General features: G+C 52.6%; 2 protein-coding genes across 2 annotated transcripts in view; both read left to right on the top strand.

The window, feature by feature from the left end:
• LOC133355569 (histidine ammonia-lyase-like) overlaps nt 1–9,389 on the top strand; it is a 33,813-nt gene extending 24,424 nt beyond the window's left edge. Inside the window, exons 16-20 of the mRNA XM_061572910.1 lie at nt 4,131–4,296; nt 5,593–5,727; nt 7,570–7,678; nt 8,410–8,479; nt 8,595–9,389. Coding sequence (XP_061428894.1) covers nt 4,131–4,296; nt 5,593–5,727; nt 7,570–7,678; nt 8,410–8,479; nt 8,595–8,729 — 615 coding nt within the window. The 3' untranslated portion in view covers nt 8,730–9,389. The remainder of the gene's footprint in view (nt 1–4,130; nt 4,297–5,592; nt 5,728–7,569; nt 7,679–8,409; nt 8,480–8,594) is intronic.
• Nucleotides 9,390–12,737: 3,348 nt separating this feature from the next.
• Nucleotides 12,738–26,223, top strand: LOC133355570 (histidine ammonia-lyase-like). Its single transcript, XM_061572911.1, has 20 exons — nt 12,738–13,117; nt 13,475–13,538; nt 14,072–14,099; nt 15,687–15,761; nt 16,018–16,090; nt 16,326–16,392; nt 16,531–16,568; nt 16,693–16,818; nt 17,521–17,660; nt 19,307–19,354; nt 20,004–20,151; nt 20,701–20,796; nt 21,012–21,070; nt 21,309–21,389; nt 22,259–22,324; nt 22,617–22,782; nt 22,934–23,068; nt 24,507–24,615; nt 24,762–24,831; nt 24,927–26,223. The coding sequence occupies exons 1-20, from the start codon at nt 12,877–12,879 to the stop codon at nt 25,056–25,058; spliced, it is 1,962 nt and encodes a 653-aa protein (XP_061428895.1). The 5' UTR covers nt 12,738–12,876; the 3' UTR covers nt 25,059–26,223.
• Nucleotides 26,224–26,383: the final 160 nt, after the last annotated feature.

The following is a 26,383-nucleotide window of genomic DNA, read 5'->3' on the forward strand; positions in this document are numbered from 1 at the left end:
CCTCCCCTACTGGGCCTCAGGCTTGAATGAGGGCACTTTGAGAGCTGGCGCTCAAACCCAAGTGGCTTTTGGGACTTTAATTTTCACCGTGGGAGAGTTGACGGGCAACGTCTCTCTGCCCGCGTGGAGGCTGGCGACCGGCTTCAGGGGCGACCTGCGCTGGCTTCCGCTGGCCGGACGGAGACGCTATACGTTCGCACTCATTGCGCAAAAAGTGCTTGCCACGAATGAACCACCAATAATTCTAGATTTGAAGCTTTCGTGACTGCAAGGATTCATATTCTTAAGTTTTTTCGGTAAAGTCACGTAGGTAAAAAAGTTGTCACAAACCATAACAAAGGCTCACCCTCTTAAGCCTCACCTTACCATATGAATAAAAATTGTGCTGTACTTGGCCCTTCCCCCCTCTCCAACCATTATATAAACGGAGTGGTATCGCCTGCAATCTCTCATTTACTTGATACAGCTGTCGTGGCTGTGACGGTTCCACCTGAAGACGGAAGCTTGTGTTGCCTCCGAAACGTCGTGATTTTTATTTTATTTTACTTTTATTAATTTTAATGTTTTTACCTGCGTGACTTTACCGAAAAAACCTAAGAATATGAACCACCAATAACCTCGCCGATCTCGTCAAGAGCATAATAAACCATCGCGCAAACTGCGGTCGTTCTCGCAGAAGCGGCAGCTTTCGGATGTCGATTGAACAAAGGCGGTGGTCACCGCATCGCGTGGCGCTTTCGGGTGCGCTTCTGCGGCCGTCTGGAACGCTCTTCCTGCCGATGTTAGGAAGCAAAGGGGATTGCGTGAATTTCAATGCGAAGAAAGTCGGGGCAGTCGGGATCAGACTTTAGTCCTCTCTGACACACACAGACAGACGCACACAGATACCATCACAATTACTCATACACACAGATACCATCACAATTACACATACACACAGACACTATCACAATTGCATACACAGATACTATCATAATTACATACACACACATATACTATCACAATTACACAGATACTATCATAATTACACATACACACAGATACCATCACAATTACACATACACAGATACTATCACAATGACACTCACAGACACGATGACAATTACACATACACACAGATACTATCACAATTATATACACAGATACTATCACAATTACACACTCACAGACACGATGACAATTACACGCGCAGAGAGCAGAGATGCGCACTCTCACAAATACACCGGAACCCAACACCCTAACACACCGCAAATGTCAAAACATTCTCCCCACACAGACACGCACTGTCACAAAGAGACAGAGGAAAATGATCCCCCGAGATAGCTTCGAAACAGACTGTTGGTGAGCACCTATTGAGGCCAGTCCGGCACACGCGGTCAGAATTCGAATTCCAGCCAACTTGGGGGGGTGGTCCCACGTGGTGTGGGTGAGACCCGTGCGCTCTGCTGCGGGGTGCACGGACGTCGCGAATGTAGGGTCCTTGTGATGGCACCTCCTATTGCTGTGATGGCACCTCCTATTGCTGTGATGGCACCTTCTATTGCTCTGATGGCACCTCCTATTGCTGTGATGGCACCTTCTATTGCTGTGATGGCACCTTCTATTGCTGTGGTGGCACCTTCTATTGCTGTGATGGCACCTCCTATTGCTGTGATGGCACCTCCTATTGCTGTGATGGCACCTTCTATTGCTGTGGTGACACCTTCTATTGCTGTGGTGGCACCTTCTATTGCTGCGATGGCACCTTCTATTGCTGCGATGGCACCTTCTATTGCTGTGATGGCACCTCCTATTGCTGTGATGGCACTTTCTATTGCTGTGATGGCACCTTCTATTGCTGTGATGGCACCTTCTATTGCTGTGATGGCACCTTCTATTGCTGTGATGGCACCTTCTATTGCTGTGATGACACCTCCTATTGCTGTGATGGCACCTTCTATTGCTGTGATGGCACCTTCTATTGCTGTGATGGCATCTTCTATTGCTGTGATGGCACCTTCTATTGCTGTGATGGCACCTTCTATTGCTGTGATGGCACCTTCTATTGCTGTGATGGCACCTTCTATTGCTGCGGTGGCACCTCCTATTGCTGTGGTGGCACCTTCTATTGCTCTGATGGCACCTCCTATTGCTGTGATGGCACCTTCTATTGCTGTGGTGGCACCTTCTATTGCTGTGATGGCACCTTCTATTGCTGTGATGGCACCTTCTATTGCTGTGATGACACCTCCTATTGCTGTGATGGCACCTTCTATTGCTGTGATGGCACCTTCTATTGCTGTGATGGCATCTTCTATTGCTGTGATGGCACCTTCTATTGCTGTGATGGCACCTTCTATTGCTGTGATGGCACCTTCTATTGCTGTGATGGCACCTTCTATTGCTGTGGTGGCACCTCCTATTGCTGTGATAACACCTCCTATTGCTGTGATGGCACCTTCTATTGCTGTGATGGCACCTTCTATTGCTGTGATGGCATCTTCTATTGCTGCGGTGACACCTCCTATTGCTGTGATGACACCTCCTATTGCTGTGATGGCACCTTCTATTGCTGTGATGGCACCTCCTATTGCTGTGATGACACCTTCTATTGCTGTGATGGCACCTCCTATTGCTGTGATGACACCTTCTATTGCTGTGATGGCACCTTCTATTGCTGTGATGGCACCTTCTATTGCGGTGATGGCATCTCCTATTGCTGTGATGGCACCTTCTATTGCTGTGATGGCACCTCCTATTGCTGTGATAACACCTCCTATTGCTGTGATGGCACCTTCTATTGCTGTGATGGCACCTTCTATTGCTGTGATGGCATCTTCTATTGCTGGGGTGACACCTCCTATTGCTGTGATGACACCTCCTATTGCTGTGATGGCACCTTCTATTGCTGTGATGGCACCTCCTATTGCTGTGATGACACCTTCTATTGCTGTGGTGGCACCTCCTATTGCTGTGATAACACCTCCTATTGCTGTGATGGCACCTTCTATTGCTGTGATGGCACCTTCTATTGCTGTGATGGCATCTTCTATTGCTGCGGTGACACCTCCTATTGCTGTGATGACACCTCCTATTGCTGTGATGGCACCTTCTATTGCTGTGATGGCACCTCCTATTGCTGTGATGACACCTTCTATTGCTGTGATGGCACCTCCTATTGCTGTGATGACACCTTCTATTGCTGTGATGGCACCTTCTATTGCTGTGATGGCACCTTATATTGCGGTGATGGCATCTCCTATTGCTGTGATGGCACCTTCTATTGCTGTGATGGCACCTCCTATTGCTGTGATGGCACCTTCTATTGCTGTGATGGCACCTCCTATTGCTGTGATGACACCTTCTATTGCTGTGATGGCACCTTCTATTGCTGTGATGACACCTTCTATTGCGGTGATGGCATCTCCTATTGCTGTGATGGCACCTTCTATTGCTGTGATGGCACCTCCTATTGCTGTGATGGCACCTTCTATTGCGGTGATGGCACCTTCTATTGCTGTGATGGCACCTCCTATTGCTGTGATGGCACCTTCTATTGCTGTGGTGGCACCTTCTATTGCTGTTATGGCACCTCCTATTGCTGTGATGGCACCTTCTATTGCTGTTGTGGCACCTCCTATTGCTGTGATGGCACCTCCTATTGCTGTGATGGCACCTCCTATTGCTGTGATGGCACCTTCTATTGCTGTCGTGGCACCTTCTATTGCTGTTATGGCACCTTCTATTGTTGTTGTGGCACCTCCTATTGCTGTGATGGCACCTCCTATTGCTGTGATGACACCTCCTATTGCTGTGATGGCACCTCCTATTGCTGTGATGGCACCTCCTATTGCTGTGATGGCACCTTCTATTGCTGTGATGGCACCTTCTATTGCTGTGGTGACACCTTCTGTTGCTGCAGTGACACCTCCTATTGCTGTGATGGCACCTTCTATTGCTGTGATGGCACCTCCTATTGCTGTGGTGGCACCTCCTATTGCTGTGATGGCACCTTCTATTGCTGTGGTGGCACCTTCTATTGCTGTGATGGCACCTTCTATTGCTGTGGTGGCACCTTCTATTGCTGTGGTGGCACCTCCTATTGCTGCAGCCATTCCCCGTGTGACGGTGCGGTGGGCCCGTTGCGCCAGGTGCTGGACTACTTGGCGATCGGAGTGCACGAGTTGGCGGCCATCAGCGAGCGGAGGATCGAGAGGCTGTGCAACCCATCCCTGAGCGAGCTGCCCGCGTTCCTCGTCAACGAAGGAGGCCTCAACTCGGGCTTCATGATCGCGCACTGCACCGCCGCCTCGCTCGGTACGCGGGGACACGCGCCTCTCGCACAGCCTTGCACCCTCCCGCTGGAATGAACTTCCGCTGTGCGTTAAGCAGGCCCCCTTCTTAACCTCCTTTCGTTCCTCTATTAAAGCATCACCTCCTCTTCTCCATTGCCCATTCACTTAGTCTTCCCTCCCGTCGCCCCTCCACTCTATCCTGTCCCTCCCCCCCCCCCCCCCCCCACCATAGTCCCTTTTGTGAACCCAATGTGTGCCAGAGGTCGCAACCGGGTACCCGATACCCGTACCCTACCCGATACCCGGCTACCCATATCCGGCCGGGTACGGGTAGCCGTTTGCGACCCTGGTGCGGCCGGGTACTGGTACAGATAAGGAATCAAAACCCGTTTGCGACCTCTGATGTGTGCCCTCTGTTACAGTCACTCAATGCTCGGCCCTTGAATGCCCTTGCCATCTTCATCACTCTGATACCGCTTTTAAACCACGTAAAGCACATTGGGCTAAAGCTAACGTGGCCGAGATGTTAACTACCTCGCCTTGTATACAGGAGGTCGTGCGTTCAATCCCTACCCTGACGCCTGCAGCTGTATATTTTGAGTTTTCACGTTCTTCCCGTGGTTGCGTGGACTTTTCTGCGGGTCCTCGGGGTTTTCCCTCCACATTTAGAATGAACATCACGCGTTTAGACGAATTGGCTGCTATAAATTCCCACGTGAGGATAAGCCACTTGGCTGAGCTCATCATTTGTGGCGAGGTCGCTTCTGAAAGAGAGATACGAGGCTCAGCTGGGCCTTACCTGGCAAAAATTTTACAAGAAAAATAGTGCTTAATTTTCGATTTTAAGCTTTCGTGACTGCAGGGATTCATCTTCTTGGTTCTTTCGGTAATGTCACGTAGAAGGGAAATAATAAAATAATAAAAAAATTACATCTTTTATTTTATTATGTTTTATTTTTATTATTTTATTACTTCCCTTCTACGTGACTTTACCGAAAGAACCGAGAAGATTGTGTTTAGTTTTAGGTGTCTAAATATAATAGGACGTGTCCATGCGCGGTCCGCACGGACCCGGCGTGCGGATGACGCGCGCCGTGTTCAAAGTTCATGTATTAGGTCTAGCCCTGTGAGCCATTCGGCTCTTGAATCGGGTGCAACCGCAACAAACAAAAAACAAAAACATGAACAAGAAAACATCTTAAAGTGACTTTGTGAAAACAGAAAATCCAAGAAAAGACAGCTAAATATTGCAGAAAAAATCACCGTGTGACCGCTGGGTGCGTGGGGTGTGTGGCCGTGTTGTCTCCGGTCCCCGCAGTGTCGGAAAACAAGTGTCTGTGCCACCCTTCGTCCGTCGACTCCCTCTCCACCAGCGCGGCCACCGAGGACCACGTGTCCATGGGCGGCTGGGCCGCGCGCAAGGCCCTGCGCGTCATCGAGCACGTGGAGCAGGGTGTGAAGCGTGCACACACACACCGTGTAGACACGCCGTGTAGACACACACACACTGTGTATACACACTGTGTAGACACACACACACAAACCGTGTACACACACACATAGTGTACACACACACACACATAGTGTACACACACACACTGTGTACACACGCATAGTGTACACACACACCGTGTAGACACACACACTGTGTATACACACTGTGTAGACACACACACACACACCGTGTACACACACACATAGTGTACACACACACACACATAGTGTACACACACACACACACTGTGTACACACGCATAGTGTACACACACACCGTGTAGACACGCCGTGTAGACACACACACTGTATACACACTGTGTAGACACACACACACACCGTGTACACACACACATAGTGTACACACACACACACATAGTGTACACACACACACACTGTGTACACACGCATAGTGTACACACACACCGTGTAGACACGCCGTGTAGACACACACACTGTGTATACACACTGTGTAGACACACACACACACACCGTGTACACACACACATAGTGTACACACACACACACATAGTGTACACACACACACTGTGTACACACGCATAGTGTACACACACACCGTGTAGACACGCCGTGTAGACACACACACTGTGTATACACACTGTGTAGACACACACACACACCGTGTACACACACACATAGTGTACACACACACACACATAGTGTACACACACACACACTGTGTACACACGCATAGTGTACACACACACCGTGTAGACACGCCGTGTAGACACACACACTGTGTATACACACTGTGTAGACACACACACACACACCGTGTACACACACACATAGTGTACACACACACACACATAGTGTACACACACACACACTGTGTACACACGCATAGTGTACACACACACCGTGTAGACACGCCGTGTAGACACACACACTGTGTATACACACTGTGTAGACACACACACACACACCGTGTACACACACACATAGTATACACACACACACACATAGTGTACACACACACACACTGTGTACACACGCATAGTGTACACACACACCGTGTAGACACGCCGTGTAGACACACACACTGTGTATACACACTGTGTAGACACACACACACACACCGTGTACACACACACATAGTGTACACACACACACACATAGTGTACACACACACACACTGTGTACACACGCATAGTGTACACACACACCGTGTAGACACGCCGTGTAGACACACACACTGTGTATACACACTGTGTAGACACACACACACACACCGTATACACACACACATAGTGTACACACACACACACATAGTGTACACACACACACACTGTGTACACACGCATAGTGTACACACACACCATGTAGACACGCCGTGTAGACACACACACTGTGTATACACACTGTGTAGACACACACACACACACCGTGTACACACACATAGTGTACACACACACACACATAGTGTACACACACACACACTGTGTACACACGCATAGTGTACACACACACCGTGTAGACACGCCGTGTAGACACACACACTGTGTATACACACTGTGTAGACACACACACACACACACCGTGTACACACACACATAGTGTACACACACACACATAGTGTACACACACACTGTGTACACACGCATAGTGTACACACACACCGTGTAGACACACATAGTGTACACACACACACTGTGTATACACACACACTGTATATACACACATAGTGTACACACACACACACCGTGTATACACAGTGTGTGTGTGTATACACAGTGTCACTTTCCCGCTCACGTATCCATGTGCCACGTGTCTCTGCCAGTGTTGGCCATCGAGCTGCTGGCCGCGTGCCAGGGCATCGAGTTCCTGCGGCCTCTGCGCACGACCACCCCGCTGGAGAAAGTCTACGACCTGGTCCGCAGCAGCGTCAGGTACGACGAGAGAGGCCGCGCACACGGCAACGGCTGCGTGTCCCACCCCCACGCAAGCGTAGGGGTTGCTACGGGGAGAAAGGCGGACAGAAACACAAGGGTGACTGCACCCACACACAGGGTGTCTACATCCACGTCCGCATCGGTTAACCCTGGGGGGGGCATGGGGGGGGGGCGCTGTGATCCCCCATAGCCCCCCACCCCTCGGAGAGGATTCCTATAAAAGGCGGGGAGCCAGAGGGCTCGGGGCCAGTGTGTTAGAAGCTTACCGGTGAAGACTGAAGACCGGCAGAATAGGCCCTGGGACTCCCCTGGCTCGCTGTCCTTGTCAGGGCCGAGCAGGGCAAGCCAGTGGCGCGGCCCCAAGAGCTCCAAGACCGCTGCTCTTGTAAGAGCCCGGCCTGGTTAGCTGGGTGCCGGGATCCGTGCTTGACCAGGGCCGGATCAGATAGCCTCCCCTAGCACTCGTAGCGGAGGACTGAGAATAGGACAGTCAGGGAATAGTGCTAGGGGTGTTTCCCATTGAGTACGGGTGAAGGGGCCGTTACCCCTTCAAGTATTGTTACCGCCTTTGGTTAAATAAAAGAGTGTGCCTCAACTACGCCGTCTGACTCACTGAGAACTCACTACACAAGCGCTGCGGTGTCGTCGCTGCCACTTCATAGCCAACGGTGGCTGTTGTTATGCCGTGTGTGCGACTGGACGTGTGCGTGCGTGCGTGTGCATCGCAGGCCCTGGATAAAGGACCGCTTCATGGCTCCGGACATAGAGGCCGTGCACCGGATGCTCGTGGAGGAGAAGGTAGGAGCAGCGCATCAACGGAGGGGCTCCGTCGGGTCCTCTCGTCTTCCTTGAGGGCAGTGCGCGCGCAGCAAGGCGCTCACACTCCGGCGCGCCGTCTGTGTGCCCCTTGCAGGTGTGGCAGGTGGCCGAGCCGTACATCAACTGCTACCGGCTCAAGGACCTGCCCGAGTCGAGGCCGGATTCGCCGACGGCGTGCTCGCTCAGCTCGCCCTCGTCGCCCAACAAACGTCGCCGTAGCTGCGATTAGGCTGGGGGGGGGGGAGCGCTCGCTGGTTCTGCTGGCGATCATTCTAAACCGCTACGATAACGATAGCTAACGCCGGCGTGTAGCCACGAAAAGCCTCGCCGAGTCTCCCAACTCTTTTGTAAGGAGGGATCTGCGTTTTGATATTCGGCAATCCCGTGGGCGAGCTTTTTTGGCTGAATCCGGGAGGAATGCAGCAGTGCCTGGAGAAAGCCGACCGTGTATCAGGGGCTGACACTCAACAAAAAAACTCAACACTGATTACATTAATTGCTGTCCTGCCAACTTCTGGAGACCTCGAAGCACACGGCAGCATACTCACTCTACTCACACAGCACACAGAATCATACAGCATCATACTCACTCTACTCTCACAGCAGCATACAGCAGCATAACAGACTCTACTCTAACACCACACAGCATCACACACAATTTGATTCCACAATACATGTTCCTATGCCCTTTGAGAACATGGTGCGTTACGTGTTAGATTATGTTTGATTAAAGCACCAATCTGTAGGCTCAAGTGTGCAATGTTTGATGTTTAATAAAATCTCTGTCGCTCGAAAAAACAACGTTCCTGCCTTCACGAGGGGCGGCTGTGGCCGAGGACTCGCGGTTGGGTGGGGGGGCTTAACGAAGATGCATCTTAACCACAGTGCGTTAATCAGAGCGTGTTAATTATAGAGCGTGTTAACCAGAGTGCGAACTTCTGGGTTAGGACTCCGGTTTTTGTTCAGTAAGGTCAGAGTCCGCGTGCGCTTCTCCCAGGATGAATTGAGCTCATGGTCGTTCGTCAGGCAGTTCGCTTCGTGGTTTATTGTCCTACAACACGTCAGGTGGCTGGAAATTGAAAAAGGAAAACTCGCACCCACAGTACCCATCAGACTAAAACATCCCCTGGTCGCGGCGGTGTTCGATAGAGACGATGTGGGCGCGTGGAAGAGCAATGTTCACAACCTAGAATTGCAATTTAAAAGACCAAATGCCGACCAAGATATCTGTGGTCACAAGAGCAATCGACCAAGGCCGCACTGCAGTGCGGGGTGCCAGGAGGAAGTGCGCTGGACCCGGTGATGTCCCTCCTCCATCTTCAACGCCGACGTTGCAGCATTGCTCATCGCTCCAGCCTCGGCGAGCAGTCGGACGGCTCAGCGACTGTGACGGCTCAGCAGAGGTCGCAAACGGGTTTTGATTCCTTACCCGTACCCGGCCGCACCAGGGTCTCAAACGGGTACCCGTACCCAGCCATACCCGTACCCTACCCGTACCCGGACGGGTACGGGTAGGGTACGGGTATCGGGTACCTGATTGCGACCTCTGGGATGAAGCCATGTTGCAGTCGCGGGTGGGTTGATTCTAGGAACTTGAATTGTGAGAAGAGACAAGACGTTGGGAAATGAGTGACAAACGGTTACTCACCAGTGATTCACGGCCTACCCGTACCCGGCCGCACCAGGGTCGCAAACGGGTATCGGATAGGGTACGGGTATCGGGTACCCGGTTGCGACCTCTACGGCTCAGCTACTCTTGACAGCTCAGCTACTCTGACATCACAACCCCACTCTCTCCCGCACAGCTCTGTCATCACGCTGGGGCTTTCTCGCACGTTACCCAGCTGTTGTGGTTGGTCTCGTGCATCAACAAGCATCGATGAGTGTGTGGCACATTAGGAATGGGCCACTCTTCTATTTACTTCTAGTGCAGCAATGGAGTAAAGTGTGGTTTTGTGAGGGTTCTCATTTGCTGTGCAGTACATCAATGCGCGTGTGGACACCAGCATGCGATGACTGAGTTGGGCCTGTGGGTGGCTGGCAGGGTCATTGACTAACCTGACCTGTAGTCCAGCCACGTGGTTAATGGCGACTCGGTCGAGGATTGCTGTGTGTGACACACGTGCTGTTGCATTGTACAGGCAAAGGACCCAAACGTTGTTCTTGATAGTTATAGAAATGTTCTCATCTTTAAGCTTGGCTTTGAATTGGTAGTTTGTGATATGTTCAATAGGAGGAGGTTTAGCACTGAACACTGTAAATGATGACGTACTGGTGTAGTGACGTCATAGATGTCACCATGCTGTGGGTGCAGTACCGGCCCTATGGGGGGGCACGGCGTGCGGGTAATGACATCAATGGATGTCACCAGGCTGTAAGGACAGTACCGGCCCTAGCGGGCAAGGTGTGTGCAGACCGGAAGGGAAGGTCGGGTAAGGCCATGACAGTCGAGTTGACCCGGGAGGACACGTGACCAGTTAAGGCAACAGAGGGACCCCCGAGGAGGGGGCTGTGAGGGTCACGTGATGGAGCCGAGGTTCTTCGTGAAGGTTCTGGAATGGAGGCGTGGCCAGGGAAGGAGCTGGCCATGCCGGAGAGAATATAATCCGAATCCCGAGAGGGCTCTTGGCTGTCCATGCCGGGCAAGAAAACCTTTCTCTATATTCTACGGTTCGCGAGTCTTCAAGCACGTGGTCTGGGCAGTATGCTGTTAGCCCCGGCCCACGTTAGCAGTTGTTACGTAGTTAGCCAGGGTGATCACCACCCTAGGTCGTTGTGTTACGTTGTCCTGTTGTGTTCAAGAATAAAATACGCTGCCTCCGAGTTGAAGAGTACGTCTCAGTTGAACCCACTACACTGGTAATTCTCTAACCCTAATACTGTAATGTTTATTCTATAACCATGCACCCAGAGTACGAATACTTGCAATGCTATTAATAGAACACATGTACAGTAGTAAGTTGTACAATGGTGACAAGTACAGTACATATACAGTTCATATATGGTACAGATAATGGGTGTAAGGTACCAATATAAGTGCATGGTATATATATACATACAGCTTAGTATGAAAGTAATATTTGACTAGTAAAGTGTAAAGGTTATGATTAAAGACAAAGACGGTTTATCAGTAGTGGAATTGGGTTTAAGGGAAACTGTTATTGAGTAACCTGACGTGGACATCAGCCACGTGCTTAATGGCGACTCGGTTGAAAATTCCTGCGTGTGACACACGTGCTGTTGCATTTTACAGATTATCACAACAAATGTTTGCCCTCGATTTGGAGCATCTGCCCACGTCCTTCATTTCGAGTGTGCAACAAGTGGAGCCCATCCAACGGTCTGAAGCAAAATGCAGACAAGAAGACCACGCTCACCTGGCTGGGTTCTTGACACGGGTCAGACGTTTTCTCATCATCAATATTGTGACCCAACGATCCGTCAATACTAGTTTGTTCCAGTGAAGGGGGTGGACAAGGAGAGAGACAGAGAGAGAGCGAAAGCGTGGGTTGAGCACAAGAAGGAGGAGGAACAGATAGAGAGAGACAGACAGCTCCGAACTCTTTGTGGTTGACATGTCGGTTGTGTCGGACTGTCTTCACGGCGGAGGGTGCCCTGTGGTTTACAAGTGCTGCCACGAACGACGATGTTATAAAGGGGACACACAAACAACAGAGCAGCAACACTGTCGTAACTTCACGGTGTTAATGAGTTATACTGCCCCCAATAAATGGTCGCATGGATGAGGCGTCAAACCCGGCCACTGGGGTTCATCTAAGATCACAGCAATGTTTTGACAAGTCTGCGGACATGCGTTACGGTGTGATGCGCTTAGATGTCGTCTGCAGAAGCGTGGTTTTTGACGCGTGAAAGGTCAGGAATGTTTGCTGGTTAATTTCTGCGCTCATCGGATTCACGCAGGATTAAATACCGCGAAGACTGCCACTGCTGTCACACCTCCTGCACCGGTGTCACTTGTATAGGAGAGGTCTAGTGTGGAGACGTCTAGTGTGGAGACGTCTAGTGTAGAGGTCTCGTGTAGAGAGGTCTAGTGTGGAGAGGTCTAGTGTAGAGATTTAGTGTAGAGAGATCTAGTGTGCAGAGTTCTAGTGCAGAGGTTTAGTGTGGAGACGTCTAGTGTAGAAGTCTAGAGTGGAGGTCTCGTGTAGAGACATCTAGTGTAGAGAGTTCTAGTGTAGAGTTCTAGTGTAGAGAGTTCTAGTGTGGAGAGGTCTAGTGTGGAGACGTCTAGTGTAGAGGTCTAGTTTAGAGACATCTAGTGTAGAGACATCTAGTGTAGAAACATCTAGTGTGCAGAGTTATAGTGTAGAGGTTTAGTGTGGAGAGGTTCGTGAGTGGAGAGGGTCACCAGCAGCATGCGTTTCACGGCGAGGGTGCGTGGTGAGTGGTTGGCCGTCCCGGGCCGCGCTTCGGACTCGGTCTACTCGCTGGGGCTGGAGGCGCTCAAGCGGCACGTGAAGAACAAGCCGGACCACGGCGGCCTGGGGGCCCTGGCAGAGGTTCGCTTCACCGTCAGGAGGTGCCAGGGCCTCGGACTCCTGGACCAAGACGACCTGCTGGAGGACGTGCTGCAGGACAACGACTTCGTGGAGCTGGGTGAGGATGGACGCGGAGGAGGAGGGGGGCAGATGGGGATCGAGGCGAGCAGGGCTGAGATGGAAGGGAGGGAAATGTCAGTGTGGAAGGATTAGCGGATGAGTGCTGATGAAGTGAAGATCTGTATGGGGCGAGAGTACGGGTGACGTTAAGTGCTGACGAGGAGAGGGCCTGGTTGAGCGAGGTGAGAGTGAGGATGAGGTGAGGGTTTGAAAGAGGGAGATGAGTGAACGAGGTGTAGATTTGGATGAGTTGAGGGTCGAGATGAGGTGAGGGTGTAACTGAGGTGAGGTGTCTGGATGAGGTGAGCGAGAGCCATAGATGGCCGATGATGATGTTTACCTCCCAATGTTGCAGTGCTGGAGGGGGAGGCCATGTCGGACACGTTCTCTCGATTGGAGGATGAGAGGCTGCAGCCCTGGTGAGATAACGTGTCCATTGAGAATACTCACAGTAAGCAGTGCATCACCGCGTGGTATAGAGAACGACCCCCATGGTGTTAACCACGGAATTGTTGAGATCACTTCAAATGACCTCTTTTAGTTGCACACTCAGGTGCACACTTTCCCAATGTCCCAGTGTTGATTTGAGAGAGATTTTGCGTGGCAATCAAACTCAATACTGCAAATTTAGTAAAATTAAGCGACAAACCAAATAAAATTAATGTGGTGGGTTTTTTTTTGTGTCTGCAGTTATTGGTGACAGGTCTGAGCCATCAACGCTACCAAAGAGCCTAGTTTAATTCTGGAGATTTCACATGGAAAAATTCAACTTGGGATGGGTGAATTCAACTTGGGATGGGTGAATGGAACTTGGGATAGTTGAATGCAACTAGGGATGGGTGAATGTAACTGGGATGGGTGAATGCAACTGGGATGGGTGAATGCAACTGGGATGGGTGAATGGAACTTGGAATGAGTGAATTCAACTTGTCAACGCAATGTCTTGTTGCAGGAACATCACTTACAAGGAGCCAGAAGAGGTGACGTCACACACACTCACCTTCTGACACTCAACCCACACTGTGGAGGATGGGGCCAAGTGTGTGTGTGCGTTGTCTTTGTGCATGTGTGTAAAGTATGTCTATATATGTTCTATATAATGTGTGTGATGTGTGTTTGGCAACTGCTTGATGAAGCGTCATACCCAATTCTTAAATGCGTATTAATTGCTCTCCAATGCACCGGTGTGGCTGTCCACCCACACCATTGTGCAGAAGCGGTGACACATTGACTTTACTGATTGCCTGTGTTGGGTGGAAGAGGCTTTAACAACACACATTATACTTGCGTGCTCTCATCCAATAATACAGCGATGAATCACTACGCGTATGTTTGTGTATTAATGACCCTATCTCCAACTTGGCCTGCCTCTCCAAGGTCCTGGGACGTATAGTCTTCTCCCAACTCCGTAACCAGCTCTCACACCACTCCCTGGATGAGCCCCGACATGTCAGCTTTCCGCCCTGGGCATGGCACTGAGACTGCCTGCGTGCAGCCTCTGTGGCTCCCTGTCGCCTCCTCAATCTCCTCGGCCTGTCCGCTGCCTGTGCTACCATCGATCACTCCATCCTCCTCCACCGCTCCCCTCCTGCACGGTCTATCTCCACGGTGCCAACCGCCTGCATACCCAGCAGCTTTTCCTTCTCTCCCCCACGTGGTCACTTGTGGTGCCCCCCCCCCCTCGCCAATATGATTCACGAGCACAGCGTCAACTTCTACGCGCATGCCGATGACTCCCAACTTGACCTTCTGCCTTCACCATTCACCCCCCTCCCATCCCCCCCCAGAGCCACGGAAGTGCTGTCCGACTGTGGGATGAGGTTCAACTTCCCTCGGCTCGATGTCAGCACGATTGAAGCGATCGTTTTTGGCTCTCGTCGGAATTCGCGCGACTCTGGACCGGACTCTCCTTCAACCTTCTCGCCTGCTCCCTCACCCTGAGCCCACTTGTCTTCCTTTGGCCACTTTCGGCGGCCGGTCTTTTAGCGACTACATCCCACCTCGTGTACGTCCCTACTCAGGCAACCCCATCTGGTTCTCTCTCCAACACTTTCATTTTTGTTTAACACGTAGGCTTTTGTGACCAATATCCATAATATAGGTTTTTTTTTGCGGGGGGGGGGGGGGAGTTAGATCGCGAGACTATGAATGTGTCGTTAAACCCGCCGCCACCCGACACAGCCAACTAGTAAGGCTTGTCACGTAAACAGAACGTGGCCAATTCGTTACTAGTACAGCACCACCGGTGTTTGGAGAGCAAAGCCACAATATTTATAATCTGAGTACGACGTTTTGCCAGTATCTACAACTAGCACCATCAGGCGGACAGCACCCAGATTTGTGGAGATATCCTCCTGTTTCGTTCCTTAAATAGAAGGGTAGATGTGATGGCGTCACTTGTGAGCCCCCTCCCACCCCCATGAAGGGTTTCTCACCTCTGGGGTGCGTCACACCTCCTATTTTTATCTCTGCTGAAACGCTTATTACGTTCTGGTCGCATTATGAATATAAGTTGTCGTTGTGTATATCCGCGTGTGTGCGTGTGTGTATGTGTCCTCGCTTTGCAGTTTCTGAGCTTGGATGGCAACAGTTTGAGCACTCGGGAACTGCTGCGTCTCGGCAAAAGCCACTTCAAGATCAAGGTGAGGCCCACAGGGCAGGTCACCAGGTCACCAGGTCATTGGGTTGCAGGCCAATGAGTCGGCAGGTCACGAGGACACGGGCAGACACCGTGGGGTTCACCTTGCTCCACTGCATCGTGGGGCATTGCTCCACCTCCATCGTGGAGCCTTGCTCCATCGTGGGGCTTGCCTCACCCAGCTCCGCCGTGGGGCACTGCTCCACCATGAGGCTTCCCTCCGCCGTGGGGCCACTCATGCTGCCCCTGTGTCTCCTCAGCTCACGGAGGAGGCCCAGGTCAGGATCAGGAAATCGCGCGAGCTGCTGGAGACGATCATCCAGGAGAACAAAGGTCAGCCCAGGGTCACACCAAAGGTCACACCAAAGGTCACGCTGAACACGGTCGTGCCGCAGTTTGTCAAGGTTACACTGAACGCGTTTAGAGTGTCACTGTGTCACACCTGCACTGAACACGTGGTGTCACCGTGTCACACCTGCACTGAACACGTGGTGTCACAGTGTCACACCTGCACTGAACACGTGTGAAGTGTCACCGTGTCACACCTGCACCCGTGTGTGCGCCACAGTGGTTTACGGAATCACGACGGGATTTGGCAAGTTTGCCCGCACGGTCATCCCAAGCAACAAGCTCAAGTGAGGAAGCATCACGCAGCATCACACCACTAACACCGCACAGCGTCACCTATCATCGCAACACAAATACAGCACGACACAGCACAGAAACACATCCTGCCGACCCCACGTGCTGATGTCGTTCATCTGCCTTTGCAGGGAGCTGCAGGAAAACGTCATCCGCTCCTCTGCTGCGGGTAAGGAGCCGGGGTCGTCTGCCCGATGTGGGGCACCGATTTGGCAGCACACACACACACACGCGTGGGATCAGCCACACGTGAACTGGGCGCGTGACGCCACGTGTCTGTCGCGGTGGTGCAGGAGTGGGGAAGCCCCTCCCGCCGGAGCGGACCCGCATGCTGCTCGCACTGCGGATCAACGTCCTGGCCAAGGGCTACAGCGGCATCTCCCCAGAATCCATCAGCCGCTTGATCAGCGCATTCAACGGTGACGCCGTGCCCCGAGCTGTCTCCAGCATCGCGGCCTTCAGCGTCGACATCTCCAGCGTCACGATCTCCAGCATCACCATCTCTAAAATCACGATCTCTAGAATCGTGATCTAGAAGCACGATCTCCAGCATCACGATCTCTAGAATCACCATCTCCAGCATCACGATCTCCAGAATCACGATCTCCAGCATCAACATCTCCAGCATCACAATCTCTAGAATCACGATCTCCAGCATCACGATCTCTAAAATCACGATCTCCAGCATCACGATCTCCAGAATCACGATCTCTAGCATCAACATCTCAGCATCACGATCTCTAGAATCACGATCTCCAGCATCACGATCTCTAAAATCACGATCTCTAGAATCACGATCTCCAGCATCACGATCTCTAAAATCACGATCTCCAGCATCACGATCTCCAGAATCACGATCTCTAGCATCAACATCTCAGCATCACGATCTCTAGAATCACGATCTCCCGCGTCACAATCTCTATAAATCACGATCTCCAGTATCACGATCTCCAGAATCACGATCTCCAGAATCACGATCTCCAGCACCACGATCTCCCGCGTCACAATCTCTATAAATCACGATCTCCAGTATCACGGCCTCGAGCGTCACAGCTTTCACAGACGAGCCGAGAGTGTCAGCGCCTCGCGTCACGAGTGCGTGCGTGCGTGTGCGCGTGCAGCGTCGTGTCTGCCCTACGTGCCGGAGAAGGGCACGGTGGGGGCGAGCGGGGACCTGGCCCCCCTGGCGCACCTCGCGCTCGGCCTCATGGGGGAGGGGAAGATGTGGTCGCCCAGGAGCGGTTGGGCTGATGCGAAATACGTACGCCACGCGAGAACACACACGTGCACACACACGCACGCACGCACGAATGCACACACGCGCACGCGCGCATACACCAGTCTCAACGACAATGTGTATATTAATAGAACATGTTTTTTTTCACGGTCACCACAAGTGGATGTGGTTGTTTCCTTGCACAAAAAGGTATCCCATGATATAGCTGCTGCTTACCGTGGGCTATAAGTGCTCCAATGCGTGCATTGTCCTTGTGCTGTTCGCTTTTTGGCGTAGTTCTCTGGGAGACGAGGCCCTAAAGAAGGCTGCTGCTGTCTGTGGTGTAGGCCAATCCGTTTCAAAGACAATGCATCATCATATTATCAGATCATGTTTGTTTGCATGTTCACCACAATTACCATGTGTGGTTAATCCTTGTGTAATGACATGATGACACCTACTGGGTGGGAAAGGGAAGCACGGGTATGGGCACGGTCAAGACGACATCCAATCAGAGAGGCAGAGGTATCTGGGGCGAAGGTAGTTGGTGGGGTTTGCCGAGATCCGGGAACCTGCTCAGAGGTTCCACGAGAGGGTGTGGCCGGAGGTGGGGCCTAGCAACGCCGAGAGAGAAATCAGGGGGAGCGGACCCGGGGCTCGGGGCTCATGTGTGGGGTCCTGGGTCCTGGCTGCGTCGCTGCTCGCCGACATCTCTCTCCGTCGTCCGGCCACGTGGAAGATCTCCTGCGTGGTTTCCGTCGCCGTCATCGTCACGCCACCAGCCAGCGGCGTAGCCGAGTGAGGGCGGTGGGACCACGCCGAGTGATCGACCGTGTGTGTAGCCAGTAGAGACATCTCAACACAACTCCCGTTATATTGCCGGAAAGGGTAAAACCACCTATTATTTTTTATACTTTTGTAATGTGAGGTTATATCCGGGTCGTTGATGGATTACAACTCGTCACGATGATTGGCTCTGCCGGTCCTGGTCCATAGCCAATGGGGGAAGCCTAGGGGCGTGGCCCTGACGTAATGGAAAGGTGACAGCTGTTTGTAGAGGATTGGTTCTGCTGGCTTTAGCCACAGCCAATGGGGAGACGAGTCAGGGGCGTGGTCCCGGGAGCCTACGGTGGAGTCTGGAAGATTCCATAGAGGCTAACCAGGATTGGTGGAAATGTACCACGTGACCCGGGTATTAAATAGGGGTGGAGACGAACAACACGTGGTCAGAACTGGAACGAAGGGGAGAGGCCACGCGAGAGCGGGGGTCCAGGCTGCCACGTGGCTGCGCGCGTCTCTCTCTTCTATCCCTCTCACGCTGCCTGTCAGCAGCGTGAAGGAGTGCTGTAATGAAAGACGAATAAAGACCGGATTCCAGAAGTCGCTTCAACGACCTTTATTACACTTTCATACTGGCAACAACAAAAATAGGTTCCATGACGTTATATTTACACACGCCTAGTCGTTGACCTGAAGATGGCTTAAGTCTTTGGTTCTTTCGGTAAAGTCACGTATAAAGATACAATAATAAATTAAATAATAGCATACTACGACGTTTCGATGTGCGTACGTGCAGGTTTGTTGTGCATCAACACGCGTGCCGCGCGTCACGCAATGCAACCTTCTTGATCTACTCGCCGTGAAAATTGTAAAAAGGAAGGCGCAGCAACTGACGATGGTGTCTCTTTCAGGTGCTGCGCACCCACGGACTGTCTCCATTGTCGATTCAACCAAAGGAGGTCGAGCAATGCTATCACGACAGCGGCCTTTCTGCCTGACACTGTTGTATAACAAGGCAGCAACACGGGATGGCTTGTCACATATCCCCCCCCTCAGCAAATTGACTTTCATGTGTCTCTATGCGTGTTGTGGGGAGCGGTAGCGCAGTGCACTACGAATCCGGTGACCCGAGTTCGATTCCTACTCACAGCCAGCACAAGTAACGATGATCTATACCGGCCCAGGGATTCCCCTAAGTCGACTCAGCCTGAAATAAGTGCCTGATCTGTGTGTGTGAGATACGCACACTTGCAGTACTTACCCCGGCAGTCTGTTCAGGCTGTTCAGTGGATCTTTGGACTTGTGATGGTGTGTGTGGACGTGAGTCATGGGGGTATTAAGCGTGGTACTAACCACTCGTAGATTCTCACGGAAATGTACGCAGTCCCTTTACATGAATCCTGTGGGGAACTGGAAATGTGACAAATCTTGGCCTTTTGGTACTCGGAGCCCTGGTCTCCATTCACCGACCTCCATGAAACATTTATTTTGCAGAAATGAACACACAAGAGTCTGTTTTTATTGCACGAGATTTGTTTTCCCCGGGTCACTGAGCGAAGTTCCGCCATCCTCTGACTTGCCCCCCCCCACCTTATCCCTCTTTTTTAGGGCCTGGCCCTCATCAACGGGACCCAGATGATCACGGCGCTGGGGGCGGAGGCCGTGGAGCGGGCGGCCTCCATCGCCCGGCAGGCGGACGTGATCGCGGCGCTCACCCTGGAGGTGCTCAAGGGCACCACCAACGCGTTCGACAGCGGTGAGCTCCGTGGGAGGACGGGGCCGTGGTTTGTCGCGGCCACCTCCCAGGTGAACGCGAGGAACCATCTCCGTTGCCGGCGGTAATTTGAAACTAAAACTGTTTTTTTATTTGGCTAGGTGAAGCCCACTGAGCTATATACAGCTCTTCTTCATAAGCGGCCTTATTGAGCTATCACAAATGATAGCTCAACTTAGTGGTCTATCATGTGGACATTTATATCAGCCAAATATTCTCGGCGCAAATTTCTAAATTTCAAAAACCGGAGGACCCGGAGAAAAATCCACGCGACCACGGCTAGAGAGACACGCAAACTCCAAATATACAGCAGCCGGCATCGGGGTCAGGATCGAACCCACGACCTCCTGTTTCCCAGGCGAGGGGGTTAACACCTCGCCACCGCAGCCAGATGATGGAGAGGCTGCCACTGTTTCTGTGAAGAGTGGCAAAAGCGATCGGTCGTCCACTCAGCCTCGCGCCAATCTCGCGTAGCGCACGGACGTCGGGGTGACTGTGGCCGGCGAGCGTAACGCGTGCCCTCTCCGACAGACATCCACGAGCTGCGTCCTCACCCGGGGCAGAAGGAGGTGGCTTTCCGCTTCCGCTCCCTGCTCGACTCGGACCACCACCCGTCCCAGATCGCCGGTCTCCACGCGCCCCACCACACCAACCCACAGCCTGCTCCACCACCACCGCCACCGCACCAACTCAATACCCCACACGCCTCCAATCCCTGCACCGCAAACGCTTTCTCACCGTCTCATCCGTGGCCGCCGCACTCAAATCAGTGGAAGTTTGAGTCACGCGGCCCAAACCCCTGCGGGTGATCTGAGTAACGCGTGGATTGTGCCGTCCCACAGAGAGCCACAGGTTCTGTGACCGGGTCCAGGACGCGTACACGCTGCGCTGCTGCCCACAGGTGCCCAGCGCTTGCCTCCATGCCTGTGTCCGCACACTCGAGCACGTGTGTTTGCTTAGCGAGTGCGTGAGACGCGTGTGCGTCTGTCTCTGTGCGAGTGAGACACGTGTCTGTCTTTCCTTGTCAGAGCCACACCTGGTTGTGGCCGGGTGCAGGATGCAGTGACTTGTGAATGACACTGCCCACTGCTGCCCTGTGAGCTGCCCCCTTCTGCCCTGTGTCCTGTGTTGTCGTCCAGGTGCATGGCATCGTGAATGACACCATCAGCTTTGTGCAGAAAGTCATCCAGACGGAGATGAACAGCGCGACCGACAATCCCGTATCCACACACCTGCCGCTCGCAGACACCATCAGCTCACACACCACAACAACAACCGCCATTCGCCACGAACTGGCGGTGACATCACCACGACGCCTGTGCCAGGCCAGGTGCACTTTAAGGCCACGTGAAGTGTCGAACGCCCGCTGGCAGGATGTTACGGGACTGTCCCAAGTCCCATGGGTTGACTGATTGAGAAGAATCCAGGCCACCAACATGAAGGTGCTTCATGATTGTGAGCAGAAAGTCAGGGACTACGAAAGCACAAATAACAATCCAGAGCCCAGGCCTATTGATGGCATCATAGGCCTTGACCAGGTCAATAAAGCAGAGATGTATGTCCTGTGAGCAGATGGACAGAGAATGTGGCACCTGTGCAGGACCGCCCTTTCCTGAAACCACATTGGGGCTCTGCAAGCCTCTCCTCAGCGTGCCTGGCAAGGCGATGTTGAATATTTCCCAGGACGTTTCCCGGCACACTGTGGTTGTTACAGTCTGTGCGGCCCCCCTTCTTAAGGGGGCGATCACCAGGGCATCCTTCCCATCTTGCAGAACCCATCCAGTGGTACAGACTGTTATAATGATGTCATATCGGGCACTCTGCACACAAATGCCACCCTCCCTGAGCAATTTGCTTGGGAGATCATCTCTGCCCACTGCTTTTCCTGGTCTCAGACTTGCTGAACAGATGTCACTTCAGCCAGCCACTCACAGCAGGTGACTACTTCCAATAATTGAGGCACATATATATACACACCAGCAACAGACACAAAAACACCACCAACAACACCTATACACCAGTGACACACGCACACACACGAGCACACACACGCACACATCAGCCTCACGATCCTTGACAGCAGCGCGAGATGGTGTTTTACGAGCGAGGTGAGACCATCTCTGGGGGCAACTTCCACGGAGAATACCCTGCGAAGGTCAGTCACCTCCTCTCCTTCATAATCACACATTTATAAATAACGCGATCTAAACCCAAAAACGTTGATTATGAATAATATTGGTCGCGAAAGCCTACGTGTTAAACTGACCTCCTCTCCTCTCACACGGCGGGCAGTTGACGGGCAACGTCTCTCTGCCCGCGTGTAGGTTGCATGAGCTTGAGCTCTCGTCAGCTCAATAAAACTGAAGCAATAATTTTTTGGTTCTCGTCACCTTTTGCTTGACTCTGGCCATTCCCCGTGTGGCGGTGCGGTGGGCCCGTTGCGCCAGGTGCTGGACTACTTGGCGATCGGAGTGCACGAGTTGGCGGCCATCAGCGAGCGGAGGATCGAGCGGCTGTGCAACCCGTCCCTGAGCGAGCTGCCCGCGTTCCTCGTCAACGAAGGAGGCCTCAACTCGGGCTTCATGGTCGCGCACTGCACCGCCGCCTCGCTCGGTACGCAGGGGCACGCGCGGACGCCTCGTGGACAGCGTCTCATCCACCAATGCGGGAACGCGGATTAGGACGGGGGGGACGGGTCCGTGCGTGGCCCGTGTGACTGCGGGATGTGCGGGATGTGCGGCCGTGGTGTCTCCGGTCCCCGCAGTGTCGGAGAACAAGTGTCTGTGCCACCCTTCGTCCGTCGACTCCCTCTCCACCAGCGCGGCCACCGAGGACCACGTGTCCATGGGCGGCTGGGCCGCGCGCAAGGCCCTGCGCGTCATCGAGCACGTGGAGCAGGGTGTGAAGCACTCTGCAGCGTACACACACACACCGTGTACACACGCACATAGTGTACACACGCTGTGTAGACACACACACAGTGTATACACACATAGTGTACACACACACATAGTGTACACACACATAGTGTACACACACACACCGTGTACACACGCATAGTGTACACACACACACACTGTGTACACACGCATAGTGTACACACGCTGTGTAGACACACACACACAGTGTATACACACATAGTGTACACACACACACACACTGTGTACACACGCATAGTGTAGACACACACACCGTGTATACACGCATAGTGTACACACACACACACACCGTGTATACACGCATAGTGTACACACACACACCGTGTACACACGCATAGTGTACACACACACTGTGTATACACACTGTGTAGACACACACACTGTGTATACACTCATAGTGTACACACACACACTATGTACACACACTCATAGTGTACACACACACACCGTGTATACACACATAGTGTACCTACACACACACCGTGTACACACGCATAGTGTACACACACACACCGTGTACACACGTGTAATGCGAGCGTAAATGGGGTTGTTGCTGGGCTCTGGCCCAATCACACGGCCCGGGGTATTGGGGGGCGGAGCCTGGTCTGCGGGGCGTGTGGGAGGGGCCACCGTTCACCTCGGCTCCAATGGGAGGCGAGGTGAATGGGGGCGGAGCCAGCAAGGCAGTATGGGAATTCCGGATATGACGATCCGGAAGGGGAGGAGTCAGGGTCACGTGGGGGGGAATGTATATAAGTGGGAGCCCAGAAGAGATCGGGGTCAGTTGGGGAAGTTAAGAGGCTGAGCCACGTTGGGTGATGAGAGAGATCCGCGCCATCGGCCACGTGGCCGAAGGACCTCAGCACGCCGTCGGCCAGCGGTGTGCGGAGTGCGGGAGTGGAGGAGCTAACGGAGAAGCGTGCGCGGCGCGCGAGAGAAGACGCTGGTCCCTTGTCAGGACCAGCGGGGTGTGAGGAGTGGAGGAGCTGACGAGGGAGCGCGTGCGGGGCGCGCGCGAGACGACGCTGGTCTACGGAGGAAACCAGCGGGGTGCGGAGAAAGAACCTAAATAAAAGACCAACGGAGACCAGCACTGCCTGACGGAGTCTTTTATTACACACGCATAGTGTACACACACACTGTGTATACACACTGTGTAAACACACACACACACACACACCGTGTATACACGCATAGTGTACACACACACTATGTATACACACATAGTGTACACACACACTGTGTATACACACATAGTGTACACACACACTGTGTATACACACTGTGTAGACACACACACACCGTGTATACACACTGTGTGTGTCTACACAAACCTTGTACACACACACAGTGTCACGTCCCGCTCACGTATCCATGTGCCACGTGTGTCTCTGCCAGTGTTGGCCATCGAGCTGCTGGCCGCGTGCCAGGGCATCGAGTTCCTGCGGCCTCTGCGCACGACCACCCCGCTGGAGAAAGTCTACGACCTGGTCCGCAGCAGCGTCAGGTACGACGAGCGAGGCCGCGCACGGCAGCGGCTGCGTGTCCCACCCCCACGCAAGCGCTGCGGTGTCGTCGCTGCCACTTCATAGCAACGGTGGTTGTTGTTGTGCAGTGTGTGCGACTGGACGTGTGCGTGTGCGTGCGTCGCAGGCCCTGGATAAAGGACCGCTTCATGGCTCCGGACATAGAGGCCGTGCACCGGATGCTCGTGGAGGAGAAGGTAGGAGCAGCACATCAACGGAGGTGCTCCGTCGGGTCCTCTCGTCCTCTTCGAGGCGCTCACGCTCCGACGCGCCGTCTGTGTGCCCCTTGCAGGTGTGGCAGGTGGCCGAGCCGTACATCAACTGCTACCGGCTCAAGGACCTGCCCGAGTCGAGGCCGGATTCGCCGACGGCGTGCTCGCTCAGCTCGCCCTCTTTGCGCGCGCCGTGTGCCAGCATAATTTAAACTCGAGATCAAGACGAAGGCGTCATCCTGGCCAAAGTCATCAATGACATCACTGTATACCCTCTGCCGGCTGCTGCACAGTAGACTCAAAACCTCCAAAAACCACCCGAACAATATCTGCTGTTCGAGGCACTAGACTTATTCAGAGAGCCACAGCCTCGCAGAAACCCAGAATCCTCCGCCTTAGCAGAATCCGTATGTAACCATCTGGTCTTAGACCTTACCCTCGTCGCCGGACTCCTGAAGACCCTTCCAATACCCGTTTTGGTAGTCGGCCCTCCCCTATCCTGCACACATCCCACCCAGAGCGGTCGTTTTTGCCAAGTTCTCTTCTGGACTTCTCCCGTCTCGCCACTTAATTCCCACCATCCGTTTCAAACATCTGAGCTCATATGCCCGCTGCTTAGGGTCCAGGGGCCGGAGTGCTGAACCGCTTAACACAATTCTACGTAGGCCATGAATTTGTCCCATTTTCCGATTCACGCGAGAACGCGAGGGAGGTCTGGACCGGCCTGAAATCCGCCTCCCAAAATGAATTTCATACCCCATGAAACAATACCTAGCCGGCTAAAGTAATTCTAACTGGAGTAATAATGCCCGTGTTGATCCAGAAAAGCCTCACCGAGTCTCAAGACTTTTTTTTCAGGAAGGTCTTGCTACATTGGGATCTTTGGCCAAACCCTATTCACGAGTGTTTGGCTTCATGTAGGAGTAAATCAGAGTCTCCTGGAGAAAACCCACGCATGCAAGCAGCTGACACAGCTCCATACACCGATTAAATGCATAATAATATAGATGATATTGGTCGTGAAAGCCTAAGTGTTAAACCGATTAAATGCATTGTTGTACTGTACTACCTGGGGCCCTCGATGCATCAGCCTACAACACCTGGTATTCCAAGACAGTCTCCCATACATACATTTACTAGCCAGGCTCAACTTTGCTTAGCTTAGAATAGCTGATGAGACTACATGTACACCGGTACACACCACTCGCAGAACAGACACGGCCACTCACCCTCTCCTCTCACAGCGCACATCAGCACACATGCTCCGCTTCCACAGATATATGATTTTTGAGAACACAGTATATTATGTGAGATTATTTTTGATTGAAGCACGAACGTGTGTATGCTAATTTTCAAGCTGATTGACGTCCAATAAAGTCTGTGGAGCTCTCGGTGTCATTCCAGGTGTCATTCACAAAAGATGCCTCGTGTCATATCACGTCACATGACCGTGCGTTGTCACCTCGAATGTCACGTGACATTGTAACGTCACATTGGGCGGCGACACGTGGTCCAGCTGGTGGCGCTGTGACAGGAT

This window comes from Lethenteron reissneri, chromosome 51, assembly GCF_015708825.2.
Source record: "Lethenteron reissneri isolate LAM-NWPU_2019-01 chromosome 51, ASM1570882v1, whole genome shotgun sequence".
Lineage (NCBI taxonomy): Eukaryota > Metazoa > Chordata > Hyperoartia > Petromyzontiformes > Petromyzontidae > Lethenteron > Lethenteron reissneri.